The sequence below is a fragment of the Bombina bombina genome, chromosome 1 (assembly GCF_027579735.1).
Source record: "Bombina bombina isolate aBomBom1 chromosome 1, aBomBom1.pri, whole genome shotgun sequence".
NCBI lineage: Eukaryota > Metazoa > Chordata > Amphibia > Anura > Bombinatoridae > Bombina > Bombina bombina.
This window is the reverse complement of record NC_069499.1, coordinates 1135295662-1135315703: the sequence shown is the minus strand read 5'-3', so window position 1 is coordinate 1135315703 and position 20042 is coordinate 1135295662. Positions and strand designations below refer to the sequence as shown.

The 20042-nt window shown below is 41.0% G+C and overlaps 1 protein-coding gene across 1 annotated transcript in view; it reads left to right on the top strand.

Annotated features, from left to right (window-relative positions):
- The window catches only part of JUP (junction plakoglobin), a gene marked incomplete in the record, with an annotated part of 133947 nt that overhangs the window by 62493 nt on the left and 51412 nt on the right, over positions 1-20042 (top strand). Inside the window, 1 exon segment of the mRNA XM_053698828.1 lies at positions 7533-7732. Coding sequence (XP_053554803.1) covers positions 7534-7732 — 199 coding nt within the window.

Sequence of the window (20042 nt, the reverse complement as noted above, 5' to 3'; positions counted from 1 at the left end):
TCAAGATGGAAACCATTCGAACTATTCTTCCTTCCATCCAGGAAGGTCAATTCATGACCACGGTGGATTTAAAGGATGCGTATCTACATATTCCTATCCACAAGGAACATCATCGGTTCCTAAGGTTCGCATTCCTGGACAAGCATTACCAGTTCGTGGCGCTTCCTTTCGGATTAGCCACTGCTCCAAGGATTTTCACAAAGGTACTAGGGTCCCTTCTAGCTGTGCTAAGACCAAGGGGCATTGCTGTAGTACCTTACTTGGACGACATTCTAATTCAAGCGTCGTCCCTTACTCAAGCAAAGGCTCACACGGACATAGTCCTGGCCTTTCTCAGATCTCACGGATGGAAAGTGAACGTGGAAAAGAGTTCTCTATCTCCGTCAACAAGGGTTCCCTTCTTGGGAACAATAATAGACTCCTTAGAAATGAGGATATTTCTGACAGAGGCCAGAAAAACAAAGCTTCTAGACTCTTGTCGGATACTTCATTCCGTTCCTCTTCCTTCCATAGCTCAGTGCATGGAAGTGATCGGGTTGATGGTAGCGGCAATGGACATAGTTCCTTTTGCACGCATTCATCTAAGACCATTACAACTGTGCATGCTCAGTCAGTGGAATGGGGACTATACAGACTTGTCTCCGAAGATACAAGTAAATCAGAAGACCAGAGACTCACTCCGTTGGTGGCTGTCCCTGGACAACCTGTCACGAGGGATGACATTCCGCAGACCAGAGTGGGTCATTGTCACGACCGACGCCAGTCTGATGGGCTGGGGCGCGGTCTGGGGATCCCTGAAAGCTCAGGGTCTTTGGTCTCGGGAAGAATCTCTTCTACCGATAAATATTCTGGAACTGAGAGCGATATTCAATGCTCTCAAGGCTTGGCCTCAGCTAGCGAGGGCCAAGTTCATACGGTTTCAATCAGACAACATGACAACTGTTGCGTACATCAACCATCAGGGGGGAACAAGGAGTTCCCTGGCGATGGAAGAAGTGACCAAAATCATTCTATGGGCGGAGTCTCACTCCTGCCACCTGTCTGCTATCCACATCCCAGGAGTGGAAAATTGGGAAGCGGATTTTCTGAGTCGTCAGACATTGCATCCGGGGGAGTGGGAACTCCATCCGGAAATCTTTGCCCAAGTCACTCAGCTGTGGGGCATTCCAGACATGGATCTGATGGCCTCTCGTCAGAACTTCAAAGTTCCTTGCTACGGGTCCAGATCCAGGGATCCCAAGGCGGCTCTAGTGGATGCACTAGTAGCACCTTGGACCTTCAAACTAGCTTATGTGTTCCCGCCGTTTCCTCTCATCCCCAGGCTGGTAGCCAGGATCAATCAGGAGAGGGCGTCGGTGATCTTGATAGCTCCTGCGTGGCCACGCAGGACTTGGTATGCAGATCTGGTGAATATGTCATCGGCTCCACCTTGGAAGCTACCTTTGAGACGAGACCTTCTTGTTCAGGGTCCGTTCGAACATCCGAACCTGGTTTCACTCCAGCTGACTGCTTGGAGATTGAACGCTTGATCCTATCGAAGCGAGGGTTCTCAGATTCTGTTATCGATACTCTGGTTCAGGCCAGAAAGCCTGTAACTAGAAAGATTTACCACAAAATTTGGAAAAAAATATATCTGTTGGTGTGAATCTAAAGGATTCCCTTGGGATAAGGTTAAGATTCCTAAGATTCTATCCTTCCTTCAAGAAGGATTGGAAAAAGGATTGTCTGCAAGTTCCCTGAAGGGACAGATTTCTGCCTTGTCTGTGTTACTTCACAAAAAGCTGGCAGCTGTGCCAGATGTTCAAGCCTTTGTTCAGGCTCTGGTTAGAATTAAGCCTGTTTACAAACCTTTGACTCCTCCTTGGAGTCTCAATTTAGTTCTTTCAGTTCTTCAGGGGGTTCCGTTTGAACCCTTACATTCCGTTGATATTAAGTTATTATCTTGGAAAGTTTTGTTTTTAGTTGCAATTTCTTCTGCTAGAAGAGTTTCAGAATTATCTGCTCTGCAGTGTTCTCCTCCTTATCTGGTGTTCCATGCAGATAAGGTGGTTTTACGTACTAAACCTGGTTTTCTTCCAAAAGTTGTTTCTAACAAAAACATTAACCAGGAGATTATCGTACCTTCTCTGTGTCCGAAACCAGTTTCAAAGAAGGAACGTTTGTTGCACAATTTGGATGTTGTTCGCGCTCTAAAATTCTATTTAGATGCTACAAAGGATTTAGACAAACATCTTCCTTGTTTGTTGTTTATTCCGGTAAAAGGAGAGGTCAAAAAGCAACTTCTACCTCTCTCTCTTTTTGGATTAAAAGCATCATCAGATTGGCTTACGAGACTGCCGGACGGCAGCCTCCCGAAAGAATCACAGCTCATTCCACTAGGGCTGTGGCTTCCACATGGGCCTTCAAGAACGAGGCTTCTGTTGATCAGATATGTAGGGCAGCGACTTGGTCTTCACTGCACACTTTTACCAAATTTTACAAGTTTGATACTTTTGCTTCTTCTGAGGCTATTTTTGGGAGAAAGGTTTTGCAAGCCGTGGTGCCTTCCATTTAGGTGACCTGATTTGCTCCCTCCCTTCATCCGTGTCCTAAAGCTTTGGTATTGGTTCCCACAAGTAAGGATGACGCCGTGGACCGGACACACCTATGTTGGAGAAAACAGAATTTATGTTTACCTGATAAATTACTTTCTCCAACGGTTGTGTCGGGCCCACGGCCCGCCCTGGTTTTTTTAATCAGGTCTGATAATTTATTTTCTTTAACTACAGTCACCACGGTACCATATGGTTTCTCCTATGCTAATATTCCTCCTTAACGTCGGTCGAATGACTGGGGTAGGCGGAGCCTAGGAGGGATCATGTGACCAGCTTTGCTGGGCTCTTTGCCATTTCCTGTTGGGGAAGAGAATATCCCACAAGTAAGGATGACGCCGTGGACCGGACACACCGTTGGAGAAAGTAATTTATCAGGTAAACATAAATTCTGTTTTTAGCTAGAAGAGTTTTATGGCTTAAAACTTGGAATGCTGATATGGCTTCTAAATCAACTTTACTTTCCATTTCTTTCCAGGGTAACAAATTATTTGGTTCTCAGTTGGATTCCATTATTTCAACTGTTACTGGTGGGAAAGGAACTTTTTTACCACAGGATAAAAAATCTAAGGTAAAAACAGGGCTAATAATCGTTTTCGTTCCTTTCGTTTCAACAAAGAACAAAAGCCTGATCCTTCATCCTCAGGAGCAGTTTCAGTTTGGAGACCATCTCCAGTCTGGAATAAATCCAAGCCAGCTAGAAAGGCAAAGCCTGCTTCTAAGTCCACATGAAGGTGCGGCCCTCATTCCAGCTCAGCTGGTAGGGGGCAGGTTACGTTTTTTCAAGGAAATTTGGATCAATTCTGTTCACAATCTTTGGATTCAGAGCATTGTTTCAGAAGGGTACAGAATTGGTTTCAAGTTGAGACCTCCTGCAAAGAGATTTTTTCTTTCCCGTGTCCCAGTAAATCCAGTAAAAGCTCAAGCATTTCTGAAATGTGTTTCAGATCTAGAGTTGACTGGAGTAATTATGCCAGTTCCAGTTCCGGAACAGGGGATGGGGTTTTATTCAAATCTCTTCATTGTACCAAAGAAGGAGAATTCTTTCAGACCAGTTCTGGATCTAAAAATATTGAATCGTTATGTAAGGATACCAACGTTCAAGATGGTAACTGTAAGGACTATCTTACCTTTTGTTCAGCAAGGGAATTATATGTCCACAATAGATTTACAGGATGCATATCTGCATATTCCGATTCATCCAGATCATTATCAGTTCCTGAGATTCTCGTTTCTGGACAAGCATTACCAGTTTGTGGCTCTGCCGTTTGGCCTAGCTACAGCTCCAAGAATTTTTACAAAGGTTCTCGGTGCCCTGCTGTCTGTAATCAGAGAACAGGGTATTGTGGTATTTCCTTATTTGGACGATATCTTGGTACTTGCTCAGTCTTTACATTTAGCAGAATCTCATACGAATCGACTTGTGTTGTTTCTTCAAGATCATGGTTGGAGGATCAATTTACCAAAAAGTTCTTTGATTCCTCAGACAAGGGTAACCTTTCTGGGTTTCCAGATGGATTCAGTGTCCATGACTCTGTCTTTAACAGACAAGAGACGTCTAAAGTTGATTACAGCTTGTCGAAACCTTCAGTCACAATCATTCCCTTCGGTAGCCTTATGCATGGAAATTCTAGGTCTTATGACTGCTGCATCGGACGCGATCCCCTTTGCTCGTTTTCACATGCGACCTCTTCAGCTCTGTATGCTGAAGCAATGGTGCAAGGATTACACGAAGATATCTCAATTAATATCTTTAAAACCGATTGTACGACACTCTCTAACATGGTGGACAGATCACCATCGTTTAATTCAGGGGGCTTCTTTTGTGCTTCCGACCTGGACTGTAATTTCAACAGATGCAAGTCTCACAGGTTGGGGAGCTGTGTGGGGATCTCTGACGGCACAAGGAGTTTGGGAATCTCAGGAGGTGAGATTACCGATCAATATTTTGGAACTCCGTGCAATTTTCAGAGCTCTTCAGTTTTGGCCTCTTCTGAAGAGAGAATCGTTCATTTGTTTTCAGACAGACAATGTCACAACTGTGGCATACATCAATCATCAAGGAGGGACTCACAGTCCTCTGGCTATGAAAGAAGTATCTCGAATTTTGGTTTGGGCGGAATCCAGCTCCTGTCTAATCTCTGCGGTTCATATCCCAGGTGTAGACAATTGGGAAGCGGATTATCTCAGTCGCCAAACGTTGCATCCGGGCGATTGGTCTCTTCACCCAGAGGTATTTCTTCAGATTGTTCAAATGTGGGAACTTCCAGAAATAGATCTGATGGCGTCCCATCTAAACAAGAAACTTCCCAGGTATCTGTCCAGATCCCGGGATCCTCAGGCGGAGGCAGTGGATGCATTATCACTTCCTTGGAAGTATCATCCTGCCTATATCTTTCCGCCTCTAGTTCTTCTTCCAAGAGTAATCTCCAAGATTCTGAAGGAATGCTAGTTTGTTCTGCTGGTAGCTCCGGCATGGCCTCACAGGTTTTGGTATGCGGATCTTGTCCGGATGGCCTCTTGCCAACCGTGGACTCTTCCGTTAAGACCAGACCTTCTGTCACAAGGTCCTTTTTTCCATCAGGATCTGAAATCCTTAAATTTAAAGGTATGGAGATTGAACGCTTGATTCTTGGTCAAAGAGGTTTCTCTGACTCTGTGATTAATACTATGTTACAGGCTCGTAAATCTGTATCTCGAGAGATATATTATAGAGTCTGGAAGACTTATATTTCTTGGTGTCTTTCTCATCATTTTTCCTGGCATTCTTTTAGAATACCGAGAATTTTACAGTTCCTTCAGGATGGTTTAGATAAGGGTTTGTCCGCAAGTTCTTTGAAAGGACAAATCTCTGCTCTTTCTGTTCTTTTTCACAGAAAGATTGCTATTCTTCCTGATATTCATTGTTTTGTACAAGCTTTGGTTCGTATAAAACCTGTCATTAAGTCAATTTCTCCTCCTTGGAGTTTGAATCTGGTTCTGGGAGCTCTTCAAGCTCCTCCGTTTGAACCTATGCATTCATTGGACATTAAATTACTTTCTTGGAAAGTTTTGTTCCTTTTGGCCATCTCTTCTGCCAGAAGAGTTTCTGAATTATCTGCTCTTTCTTGTGAGTCTCCTTTTCTGATTTTTCATCAGGATAAGGCGGTGTTGCGAACTTCTTTTGAATTTTTACCTAAAGTTGTGAATTCCAACAACATTAGTAGAGAAATTGTGGTTCCTTCATTATGTCCTAATCCTAAGAATTCTAAGGAGAAATCATTGCATTCTTTGGATGTTAGAGCTTTGAAATATTATGTTGAAGCTACGAAATCTTTTCGTAAGACTTCTAGTCTATTTGTTATCTTTTCCGGTTCTAGAAAAGGCCAGAAAGCTTCTGCCATTTCTTTGGCATCTTGGTTGAAATCTTTAATTCATCTTGCTTATGTTGAGTCGGGTAAAACTCCGCCTCAGAGAATTACAGCTCATTCTACTAGGTCAGTTTCTACTTCCTGGGCGTTTAGGAATGAAGCTTCGGTTGACCAGATCTGCAAAGCAGCAACTTGGTCCTCTTTGCATACTTTTACTAAATTCTACCATTTTGATGTATTTTCTTCTTCTGAAGCAGTTTTTGGTAGAAAAGTACTTCAGGCAGCGGTTTCAGTTTGAATCTTCTGCTTATGTTTTTCGTTAAACTTTATTTTGGGTGTGGATTTTTTTCAGCAGGAATTGGCTGTCTTTATTTTATCCCTCCCTCTCTAGTGACTCTTGTGTGGAAAGATCCACATCTTGGGTAGTCATTATCCCATACGTCACTAGCTCATGGACTCTTGCTAATTACATGAAAGAAAACATAATTTATGTAAGAACTTACCTGATAAATTCATTTCTTTCATATTAGCAAGAGTCCATGAGGCCCGCCCTTTTTTGTGGTGGTTATGATTTTGTATAAAGCACAATTATTCCAATTCCTTATTTTATATGCTTTCGCACTTTTTTATCACCCCACTTCTTGGCTATTCGTTAAACTGAATTGTGGGTGTGGTGAGGGGTGTATTTATAGGCATTTTGAGGTTTGGGAAACTTTGCCCCTCCTGGTAGGAATGTATATCCCATACGTCACTAGCTCATGGACTCTTGCTAATATGAAAGAAATGAATTTATCAGGTAAGTTCTTACATAAATTATGTTTTTCATGATTCAGAAACAGCATGTAATTTTAAACCACTTTCCAATTTACTTCCATTAAAAAAAAGTGCAGTCTTTTTTATATTTACACTTTGAGTCACCAGGTCCTACTGAGCATGTGCAATAATTCAGACTATACGTATATGCACTTGTGATTGGCTGATTGCTATCACATGGTACAAGGGGAGTGGAAATATACATAACTTTGAAATTTGTTATAAAAAAATCTACTACTCATTTGAAGTTCAGACAAAGTGCTATTGTATTGTCTTGTTATCTTGCATTTGTTGATTATGCAAATCTAATGTGTTGACTGGTCCTTTAAGCTGTTGTCCAGGTGCAAGTTGGAAAAAATAAAATAACCAATAAGATTTCATAGTAAAATTCCTTAAACTGAATAGAAAAATAACATGATTTTGCCAAATGCTCACTCCCTTGCAAGTCACGGGGCTAGCATATCCTGATTGACTGCTTAAAGTCCCTTTTACAGTGGGTCTTGAAAACTCAGGACATTTTTGAGGGAAAGATCTAATAATTTTTTATTTTATTTTTTTGCATAGAGCTGTTCAGGTGATATTTTCTAGTCAACTTTTTACAGCAATGCTGCATCACTTTCAAGTCCTTGAACATTTGGGTATAAAGTCCCTTTATTTTGTGATGAAGAAACAAAGGAATAAATGGGATAAAGCTAGGGAAGCAGGAACAATGTGATAAAATATGTAGTTCCTTAAAATTCTATATATAAAGGTTTTTTTTTTTTGGTTTTTTTTGTAGAATGGAATTGATTGACGTTGTGGACCGGCCTATGAAGGTCACTGAGTGGCAGTCTTACACCTACGACTCTGGCATAAATTCTGGCATAAACACAGCAGTACCCTCTGTGAATGGAAAAATGTTAGATGATGATGTTGGTTATGCCAAGCAGTACACAACTGTGAAAACCACAACCTACACACAACAAGGGCAAGCACCAGGTATGAATGAAGTGCAACTATTACAGAATTTGATGTTGATGTTTCTATGTTTTTCGTAAAATGATTGTCCACTGTCTTCCATAACATACGGGACATAGTTCCCGCCACTAGGAGGAGGTCAAGAACCCATATCATAGCTTAAAGGGACAGTCAACACTAAAATTTTGTATTTGTTTAAAAAGTTGGATAATGCCTTTACTACCCATTCCCCCAGCTTTGCACAACCGACATTGCTATATTAATATACTTTATAACATTCAAACAAATTTCTGCCTGTTCTCATGCCTCTAGAGTCTATAGGGGCTTAGAAACAGGCTGAAACTTAGAGGTTATAGTATTGACAGCCTCTTAATCACATGCTTTATTTGCTTTTCACAACAGGATACTGCTAGTTCATGTGGGCCATATAGATAACATTGTGCTCACGCCCACGGGTTCTGCACAACACAGCTAAAAGGCAAGTCAATAGGTAAGTCATGTGATCGGGGGCTGCCAAGAGGCTTAGATACAAGGTTATCACAGAGGTTAAAAGTATATTAATATAACCATGTTGGCTGTGCAAAACCGTGGAATAGGTAATAAAGGAATTATATTTTTAAACAATAAAAATGTTTGAGTTGATTGTCCCTTTAAAATCCCTCCCATCTCTCTTTAGTTTTTGTTCTTGGCCTCAAAGGCGTGGTTGAGAATAGAGGTTGTTCCAGCTACTTGCTTATGGAATACAAATTGGGAGCTCAGATCTATATGAGTCCCTAGTGAGTATCATTTACAAAGAAGAAAGACAGAAAAGGCTCTTCTCAGAAGCTGAATGATACATGGACATAGGAATACCCTGTTATGTGCACAGTATTTCCCTAACAGGACACAGGCACTTCCTAATGTAATCCTCTGCAGATACCTGCACTGGATGGGCTCTTTACTGGATACTGCTGCATTGACATGAATTGGCATTCCTGCTGCATAAGGTAAGTGACTTTACACAGCACACACACAGCCCAGAGGCTATTTGTTGGTACTCTTCCCTTCTGTGGACTCTATCTTTAGTATTGGTTCCCACTAGTAATTGAATGGATTTGTGGACTCTCCATGCCATTGGAAAGAAAACGTAATTTCTCTTAAGTGTATCCAGTCCACGGATCATCCATTACTTGTGGGATATTCTCCTTCCCAACAGGAAGTTGCAAGAGAATCACCCACAGCAGAGCTGCTATATAGCTCCTCCCCTCACTGCCATATCCAGTCATTCTCTTGCAACTCTCAACTAAGATGGAGGTCGTAAGAGGACTGTGGTGTTTTATACTTAGTTTATTTCTTCAATCAAAAGTTTGTTATTTTTAAATGGTACCGGAGTGTACTGTTTATCTCAGGCAGTATTTAGAAGAAGAATATGCCTGCGTTTTCTATGATCTTAGCAGAAGTAACTAAGATCCTTTGCTGTTCTCACATATTCTGAGGAGTGAGGTAACTTCAGAGGGGGAGTAGCGTGCAGGTTTTCCTGTAATAAGGTATGTGCAGTTAAAATATTTTTCTAGGGATGGAATTTGCTAGAAAATGCTGCCGATACCGAAGTAATGTAAGTAAAGCCTTAAATGCAGTGATTGCGACTGGTATCAGGCTTATTAATAGATACATACTCTTATAAAAGTGTATTTTAAAACGTTTGCTGGCATGTTTAATCGTTTTTTACATATGTTTGGTGATGAAACTTATTGGGGCCTAGTTTTTTCCACATGGCTGGCTTGAATTTTGCCTAGAAACAGTTCCCTGAGGCTTCCCACTGTTGTAATATGAGTGGGAGGGGCCTATTTTGGCGTTTTTTTTGCACAGTAAAAATTACAGACACAGATATCCAGCTTCTTCCTGCATGATCCAGGACTTCTCTGAAGGGCTCAAAAGGCTTCAAAAGTCGTATTGAGGGAGGTAAAAAGCCACAGTAGAGCTGTGGCAGTTGTTGTGACTGTTTTAAAAAAACGTTTTTGTCATTTGTTGTTCTGTTTTTGGTATTAAGGGGTTAATCATCCATTTGCAAGTGGGTGCAATGCTCTGCTAACTTATTACATACACTGTAAAAATTTCGTTAGTGTAACTGCATTTTTTCACTGTTATTTCAAAATTTGGGAAAATTTGTGTTTCTTAAAGGCGCAGTAACGTTTTTTATATTGCTTGTAAACTTGTTTTAAAGCGTTTTCCAAGCTTGCTAGTCTCATTGCTAGTCTGTTTAAACATGTCTGACACAGAGGAACCTACTTGTTCATTATGTTTGAAAGCCATGGTGGAGCCCCATAGGAGAATGTGTACTAAATGTATTGATTTCACCTTAAACAGTAAAGATCAGTCTTTATCTATAAAATAATTATCACCAGAGGGTTCTGTCGAGGGGGAAGTTATGCCGACTAACTCTCCCCACGTGTCAGACCCTTCGCCTCCCGCTCAGGGGACGCACGCTAATATGGCGCCAATTACATCAGGGACGCCCATAGCGATTACCTTGCAGGACATGGCTGCAATCATGAATAATACCCTGTCAGAGGTATTATCTAGATTGCCTGAATTAAGAGGCAAGCGCGATAGCTCTGGGGTTAGGAGAGATACAGAGCGCGCAAATGCTGTTAGAGCCATGTCTGATACTGCGTCACAGTATGCAGAACATGAGGACGGAGAGCTTCAGTCTGTGGGTGACATCTCTGACTCGGGGAAACCTGATTCAGAGATTTCTAATTTTAAATTTAAACTTGAGAACCTCCGTGTATTGCTTGGGGTGGTATTAGCTGCTCTGAATGACTGTAACACAGTTGCAATTCCAGAGAAATTGTGTAGGCTGGATAGATACTATGCGGTGCCGGTGTGTACTGACGTTTTTCCTATACCTAAAAGGCTTACAGAATTTATTAGCAAGGAGTGGGATAGACCCGGTGTGCCCTTTTCCCCACCTCCTATATTTAGAAAAATGTTTCCAATAGACGCCACTACACGGGACTTATGGCAGACGGTCCCTAAGGTGGAGGGAGCAGTTTCTACTTTATCAAAGCGTACCACTATCCCGGTTGAGGACAGTTGTGCTTTTTCAGATCCAATGGATAAAAAATTGGAGGGTTAACTTAAGAAAATGTTTATTCAACAAGGTTTTATTTTACAGCCCCTTGCATGCATTGCGCCTGTCACTGCTGCGGCGGCATTCTGGTTTGAGGCCCTGGAAGAGGCCATCCAGACGGCTCCATTGAATGAAATTATTGACAAGCTTAGAACGCTTAAGTTGGCTAACTCATTTGTTTCTGATGCCATTGTTCATTTGACTAAACTAACGGCTAAGAATTCCGGATTCGCCATCCAGGCGCGTAGGGCGCTATGGCTTAAATCCTGGTCAGCTGACGTGACTTCAAAGTCTAAATTACTCAACATTCCTTTCAAGGGGCAGACCTTATTCGGGCCTGGCTTGAAGGAAATTATTGCTGACATTACTGGAGGCAAGGGTCATACCCTTCCTCAGGACAGGGCCAAATCAAAGGCCAAACAGTCTAATTTTCGTGCCTTTCGAAATTTCAAGGCAGCAGCAGCATCAACTTCCTCTGCTTCAAAACAAGAGGGAACTGTTGCTCATTCCAGACAGGCCTGGAAACCTAACCAGTCCTGGAACAAGGGCATTTGGATGCTAAAGGAACAGAGTATCTGGGAGAGGAGTTCAAATACTTTATTAGAAATCATTTAAACTAATAAAGGGGGGTAGCATTAATATATCCACCTGCCCCCCACAGCATGCCAAAACTGTTAGTCCAAGTAACAATTCTAGAAATTCTAGTAGAAAAATTCTTTGTGCCATGAGCACAAATGCTCGCAGCTTAGGAAATAAATTACCTGAACTCATTTCAATAATGACTAGGGACAACTTGGATTTAGTAGCTATAACAGAAACATGGTACAATGATTTGCATGACTGGGACATAGTCATACCTGGATACAGGTTATTTAAAAAGAACAGAGTAGGAAAGAAAGGTGGAGGAGTTGCTTTGTATGTAAATGAAAATATAAAGGTTACTGAAATTGTAGGAACAAATGATGAGGTGGAAAGTATTTGGGTGACTTTGGAAATTGGAGATAAAAATGTTTTTAGAATAGGGGTTGTATATAGGCCTCCATTGCAGGATGAAAAACTGGACAATCTGTTATTAGATGAAATAACCAAAATGACCATGAAGGGTAAGGTTATAGTACTGGGGGACTTTAATTTGCCAGATATAGACTGGAAGATTCCTTCTGCTAGATCGGCTAGAAGCAGGTATATTCTTGAATCTCTGCTAGGGGAATCACTTGAACAATTAGTCAAGGAACCAACTCGTAAGGAAGCTATATTAGATCTAATACTTACAAACAGTGATACAGTTTCAGATGTGTCTGTAGGTGAGAACTTAGGATCCAGTGATCATCAATCTGTTTGGTTTAGTATTCATGTTCAGGAACTGTACACCCAGACTAAAACAAAAGTTTTAGACTTTAGGACGGCAGATTTTTCATTAATGGGAGAATACCTAAAAAACTATTTAAAGGGGAAAAATCTTATTACAGGGGTTCAAGAACAGTGGGAATTTGTGAAAGGTGCCATTTTAGATGCAACCGCACACTGTATTAGACATGTCTGTAAAAGTAAAAGAAAGCGGAAACCAATTTGGTTTTCCAAAGAAGTAGCACATGCTGTAAAGACAAAAAAGATAGCTTATAAAAATTACAGACACACACAAGCAGATGATGATATGAAAATATGGAGACTCCAACAAAAAAAGACTAAGCAGTTAATTAGGAAGGTTAAAGCTGATGCAGAAGAGAAGATAGCACAGTCAGTAAAACATGGGGACAAAACATTCTTTAGATATATCAGTGAAAGAAGAAAAAATAAGGTAGGAATAGTAAAATTGAAATCAGTTGATGGTAGAATAATAGAAGGAGATAAGCAGATTGCAGACTGTCTCAATGATTACTTCTGTTCTGTTTTCACTAAAGATTGTGAAGATACAATGTCTACATTAAGGGATGCTATGCAAAATAGAAACAAGCTTAACAGTAATCTTTTTACAGAGGATGAGGTTTTGTTAGCATTATCAAAAATAAATGTTACAAAGGCAGTGGGTCCTGATAATATTCATCCAAGGGTTTTAAAAGAACTTCGTTCAGTGCTAACTGTCCCATTAACTGATCTGTTTAATCAGTCACTATTAACAGGAGCTGTCCCAGATGATTGGAGAATAGCAAATGTAATACCTCTTCATAAAAAGGGCAGTAGAGAAGAATCTGGCAACTACAGGCCAGTTAGTTTAACTTCAGTAGTAGGGAAATTAATGGAAAGCCTCTTAAAGGAAAGAATTATGACTTACATAAAGACAAACAATTTAGAGGACCAAAATCAGCATGGTTTTACTTCAGGGAGATCATGTCAGACTAATCTAATTGACTTCTTTGATTATGTAACAAAAGTATTAGACAAGGGAGGAGCAGTTGATGTAGCATATCTAGATTTCAGCAAAGCATTTGACACCGTCCCACACAATAAACTTATTCACAAACTATATCTCCTTGGTCTAGATTCAAAAATTGTGAACTGGGTGGAATGCTGGCTTAAGGACAGAAAACAAAGTGTCTTAGTAAATGGAGTTCATTCAGCAGAGGGGGCTGTTACTAGTGGTGTTCCTCAGGGGTCAGTTCTGGGGCCTGTTTTGTTTAACATATTTATCTGCGATATCAGCAAAGGGCTACAGGGGAAAGTATGTCTCTTTGCAGATGATACAAAAATTTGCAACAGAGTGGATGTTCCAGGGGGGGTAGACAAAATGAGAAGTGATATACAACAATTGGAGGATTGGACAAACGACTGGGATCTAAAGTTTAACACAGCAAAGTGTAAAATAATGCATTTAGGGAAGAAAAATCCAAATGTTAATTACAGACTCAATGACACTTTACTGACTGTTACAGACGAGGAACAGGACTTGGGAATTATTATTTCAGATGATTTAAAACTTAGTAAACAATGTAGTAAGGCAGCGAGTAAGGCTAGCAGAATGCTTGGATGTATTGGTAGAGGTATTTGCAGCAGAAATAGTAAGGTTCTTATGCCACTTTATAGATCATTAGTTAGGCCTCATCTTGAGTATTGTGTGCAGTTCTGGAGGCCATATCTTCAGAAGGATATTAACAAACTTGAATCTGTGCAAAGGAGGGCTACCAAAATGGTACATGGTCTAAAAAATAAAACTTACCAGGATAGGCTCAATGACCTAAATATGTATAGCTTAGAGGAGAGAAGGGAAAGAGGTGATATGATAGCAACTTTCAAGTACATTAAAGGGTTTAGTAAAACTGAGGCTGTGGGTATTTTACATAAAATGGAAAATTCAAGAACAAGGGGTCATGAGCTCAAGCTAAAGGGTAGTAGATTCAGGAGTAATTTGAGGAAGCACTTCTTTACAGAAAGAGTGATTGATTTATGGAATAAACTTCCTCAAGAGGTAGTAGCAACAAACACTGTGGGGGACTTTAAAAATGCATGGGACAAGCATAGGGCTATCCTACGAACTAGATAAGTTTATACTGTTAGGTAAGGTGGGGCAGACTTGCTGGGCCTATGGCTCTTATCTGCCGTCAATATCTATGTTTCTATGTTTCTATGAAAGCCTGCTGCTGCCCCCAGGACAGCATGAAGGAACGGCCACCTATCCGGAAACGGATCTAGTGGGGGGCAGACTTTCTCTCTTCGCCCAGGCGTGGGCAAGAGATGTCCAGGATCCCTGGGCGTTGGAGATCATATCTCAGGGATATCTTCTGGACTTCAAAGCTTCTCCTCCACAAGGGAGATTTCATCTTTCAAGGTTATCAGCAAACCAGATAAAGAAAGAGGCATTCCTAAGCTGTGTGCAAGACCTCCTAGTAATGGGAGTGATCCATCCAGACGGAACAAGGACAGGGATTTTATTCAAATCTGTTTGTGGTTCCCAAGAAAGAGGGAACCTTCAGACCAATCTTGGATCTAAAGATCTTAAACAAATTCCTCAGAGTTCCATCATTCAAAATGGAAACTATTCGGACCATCCTACCCATGATCCAAGAGGGTCAGTACATGACCACAGTGGACATAAAGGATGCCTACCTTCACATACCGATTCACAAAGATCATCATCGGTTCCTAAGGTTTGCCTTTCTAGACAGGCATTACCAATTTGTAGCTCTTCCCTTCGGGTTGGCCACTGCCCCGAGAATTTTTACAAAGGTTCTGGGCTCACTTCTGGCGGTTCTAAGACCGCGAGGCATAGCGGTGGCTCCGTATCTAGACGACATCCTGATACATGCGTCAAGCTTTCAAATTGCCAAGTCTCATACAGAGATAGTTCTGGCATTTCTGAGGTCGCATGGGTGGAAAGTGAACGTGGAAAAGAGTTCTCTATCACCACTCACAAGAGTCTCCTTCCTAGGGACTCTTATAGATTCTGTAGAGATGAAAATTTACCTGACGGAGTCCAGGTTATCAAAACTTCTAAATGCTTGCCGTGTCCTTCATTCCATTCCACGCCCGTCAGTGGCTCAGTGCATGGAAGTAATCGGCTTAATGGCAGCGGCAATGGACATAGTGCCATTTGCGCGCCTGCATCTCAGACCGCTGCAATTATGCATGCTAAGTCAGTGGAATGGGGATTACTCAGATTTGTCCCCTCTACTAAATCTGGATCAAGAGAACAGAGATTCTCTTCTCTGGTGGCTTTCTCGGGTCCATCTGTCCAAGGGTATGACCTTTCGCAGGCCAGATTGGACGATTGTAACAACAGATGCCAGCCTTCTAGGTTGGGGCGCAGTTTGGAACTCCCTGAAGGCTCAGGGATCGTGGACTCAGAGGAGAAACTCCTCCCAATAAATATTCTGGAGTTAAGAGCAATATTCAAGGCTCTTCTAGCTTGGCCTCAGTTAGCAACACTGAGGTTCATCAGATTTCAGTCGGACAACATCACGACTGTGGCTTACATCAACCATCAAGGGGGAACCAGGAGTTCCCTAGCGATGTTAGAAGTCTCAAAGATAATTCGCTGGGCAGAGTCTCACTCTTGCCACCTGTCAGCGAGCCACATCCCAGGCGTAGAGAACTGGGAGGCGGATTTTCTAAGTCGTCAGACTTTTCATCCGGAGGTGTTTGCTCAACTGGTCCATCGTTGGGGCAAACAAGAACTGGATCTCATGGCATCTCGCCAGAACGCCAAGCTTCCTTGTTACGGATCCAGGTCCAGGGACCCGGGAGCAACGCTGATAGATGCTCTAGCAGCTCCTTGGTTCTTCAACCTGGCCTATGTGTTTCCACCGTTTCCTCTGCTCCCTCGACTGATTGCCAAAATCAAACAGGAGAGAGCATTGGTGATTCTGATAGCGCCTGCGTGGCCACGCAGGACCTGGTATGCAGACCTAGTGGACATGTCATCTCTTCCACCATGGACTCTGCCTCTGAGACAGGACCTTCTAATACAAGGTCCTTTCAATCATCCAAATCTACTTTCTCTGAGACTGACTGCATGGAGATTGAACGCTTGATTCTATCAAGGCGTGGCTTCTCCGAGTCAGTCATTGATACCTTAATACAGGCTCGGAAGCCTGTCATCAGGAAAATCTACCATAAGATATGGCGTAAATATCTTTATTGGTGTGAATCCAAGAGTTACTCATGGAGTAAGGTTAGGATTCCTAGGATATTGTCCTTTCTCCAAGAGGGTTTGGACAAAGGCTTATCAGCTAGTTCTTTAAAAGGACAGATCTCTGCTCTGTCTATTCTTTTGCACAAGTTCCAGACGTCCAGGCATTTTGTCAGGCTTTGGTTAGGATTAAGCCTGTGTTTAAAACTGTTGCTCCCCCGTGGAGCTTAAACTTGGTTCTTAAAGTTCTTCAGGGAGTTCCGTTTGAACCCCTTCATTCCATTGATATTAAACTTTTATCTTGGAAAGTTCTGTTTTTGATGGCTATTTCCCCGGCTCGAAGAGTCTCTGAGTTATCTGCCTTACTTTGTGATTCTCCTTATCTGATTTTTTTCATTCAGACAAGGTAGTTCTGCGTACCAAACCTGGGTTTTTACCTAAGGTGGTTTCTAACAGGAATATCAATCAAGAGATTGTTGTTCCATCATTGTGTCCTAATCCTTCTTCAAAGAAGGAACGTCTTTTGCATAATCTGGACGTAGTCCGTGCCTTGAAGTTTTACTTACAGGCTACTAAAGATTTTCGTCAAACATCTGCCCTGTTTGTCGTTTACTCTGGACAGAGGAGAGGTCAAAAAGCTTCGGCAACCTCTCTTTCCTTTTAGCTTCGGAGCATAATACGCTTAGCCTATGAGACTGCTGGACAGCAGCCCCCTGAAAGGATTACAGCTCATTCTACTAGAGCTGTGGCTTCCACCTGGGCCTTTAAAAATGAGGCCTCTGTTGAACAGATTTGCAAGGCTGCGACTTGGTCTTCGCTTCACACCTTTTCAAAATTTTACAAATTTGACACTTTTGCTTCTTCGGAGGCTGTTTTTGGGAGAAAGGTTCTACAGGCAGTGGTTCCTGCCTTGTCCCTCCCATCATCCGTGTACTTTAGCTTTGGTATTGGTATCCCACAAGTAATGGATGATCCGTGGACTGGATACACCTTACAAGAGAAAACATAATTTATGCTTACCTGATAAATGTATTTCTCTTGTAGTGTATCCAGTCCACGGCCCGCCCTGTCCTTTTTAAGGCAGGTCTAAATTTTAATTAAAATACAGTCACCACTGCACCCTATGGTTTCTCCTTTCTCGTCTTGTTTCGGTCGAATGACTGGATATGGCAGTGAGGGGAGGAGCTATATAGCAGCTCTGCTGTGGGTGATCCTCTTGCAACTTCCTGTTGGGAAGGAGAATATCCCACAAGAAATGGATGATCCGTGGACTGGATACACTACAAGAGAAATAAATTTATCAGGTAAGCATAAATTATGTTTTATACATACCAGATAAATTATTTTTCTTTCCTGGCATGGAGAGTCCACGACCCACCCTTATTTTAAGACTGCTTTTTGTCATTTTTCTAAACTTCAGGCACCTCTATACCCTTTGTGTCTTCTCTTTCCATAATTCCTCGGCTGAATGACTAGGGATTGTGGGTAATTGGAGGATACTTGAAGCTTTGCTGGGGAATTCAACTCCTGGTGGCCAGGAGTTGAATTCCCACTAGTAATTGAATGGATTTGTGGATTCTCCATGCCAGGAAAGAAAATAATTTATCAGGTAAGTATAAATTATGTTTTCTATAAAGACACATTAATTAAGATTATATCTTATAAAAAATAAAATAAAGGTATTGCCTAAGATCTCTAGAGCTTGTTATCCATTGGATCGGGAGACATTTGAGTAGAGCCAAATCAGAAAAACTACTAGAGCTCAAAAATGGGGTTAAGATCTGTTTTTTTGGTTTGGGATAGAATAGGTTGTAATTATAGGTAACCATTTTGTTTAGGAAGTTAATTCTTCTTTCTGAATGAGTATTAATATTATATAACTCAAAGATGATTTTATTTTGTATTTTATCAAGAGACTGTAAAACCAGGTGAGGAGTGAGCCTTCCAATTTTTAAGAATAAGATGTCTAACAGCCCAAATAATGAAAATGGTTCTCTTTGTCCTTCAAGAGATTGAGTTGTGGTTCTCTTTGAAGCATAGTACTCCTCCTTATTGACCAGCAGTCCTATCTTAATGTTGACTATGATATTTTAATAGCGGCAACGTTTATAAAAGGATTTGGAGGATAGGGGAATAATTAATCCTAGTACCTCTGTCAACAGGATCTACAGTCCCTAAACATATTGGTCAGGGTTTACTTATATAATAGGGAAAACCCCTCACTTTTTTTTTTTTTTTTTTTTTTATCTCCTTAATCCAAAGGGTCAATTTATGGCTATTATCAAGGATTCTTATCTGAACATCCCTTTACACAGGACTCACACCGCTCAATTGTACATTAGAGGCGCAAAGTGTGATGAGACCTAGTCGGACGGAGTCTCTCTTTCCTAACTGAAACCTCTTTAGGAGGGATCAGTCTTCATTGGTCAGGCCAAGTCAAGATCACATGGTGTATGAAGCAATTATGGACTAACTAGAAATAGTGGATTAACACACGACCGACAACATCTTCTTGAGAAAGCTCTGCTGTGTCAGAGGGAAAAGTGCTGAGAATTTCCGAACCATCACAGCTGCCATACCTGTTGCTGTCCGCTCTGCCGGCGGGTCTTCTGAAGCTGACTGCCACATTTGTCTATCGGCTTCTTTGGTTAGCGTGGTGAAGTTTTGGGCACTTACTTGTAACAAGTGGAGATTATTTGTAAGATATGGACCCTTACCACCCTATCGTTGTGGATCCGAGACGGTGTTTCAGAGTTCACTCCTTGATGATATTTTGCTTTTAAACTATTTTATCCTGTGAGTGTCTGTGGGGTTTTTATACAATAAATCTGTACTTTTTTATTTGAGTCAGATGCGATTCTCCTTTTTTTTTTCTTTTCATTACAATGTTCTTCTTTTGAACCAATGCATTCCATTGATAAAGACTAATATCTTGGCAAGTACTCTTACTATTCGCAATCTCTCCAGCAAAGAGTTTGATTTTCCAACTTTTGTCTTGTGATTCTCCATTTCTAAATATTAACAAGGTGAAGGCTATGCTTTGTTCTAAATGGTTTTTATTCTTAAGGAAAATACCAATCAACAAATGGTTGTTCCTTCATTGTTCAGATACTACTAACTCTAAGTAGTGGCTATTACATAATCCTGATGTATTCAAAAAAAAAAATAGAAGTTTGTCTGAAATCTTAAAGGGACACTAAACCCAAAAAATTTCTTTTGTGATTCAGATAGAGCATGAAATTTTAAGCAACTTTCTAATTTACTCCTATTATCGATTTTTTATTTTTTTTATTTTTTTTGTTCGCTTGCTATCTTTATTTTAAAAGCAGGAATGTAAATCTTAGCAGCAAGCCTATTTTAGGTTCAGCACCACGGATAGCGCTTGCTTATTTGATGCTTTCATTTACCCTCCAATAAGCAAGCATAACCCAGGTTCTCAACCAAAAATGGGCCAGCTCCTACGCATCACATTCGTGCTTTTTAAATAAAGATAGCAAGAGAAAAAAGAAAATGTGATAATAGGAGTAAATTAGAAAGTTGCTTAAAATTGCATGCTCTATCTGAATCACAAAAGAAAAATTTGGGGTTTAGTGTCCCTTTAAGATTTCAGACAAACTTCTATTTTTTTTTTTCTTTCACTATTCTGAGACTTGTAA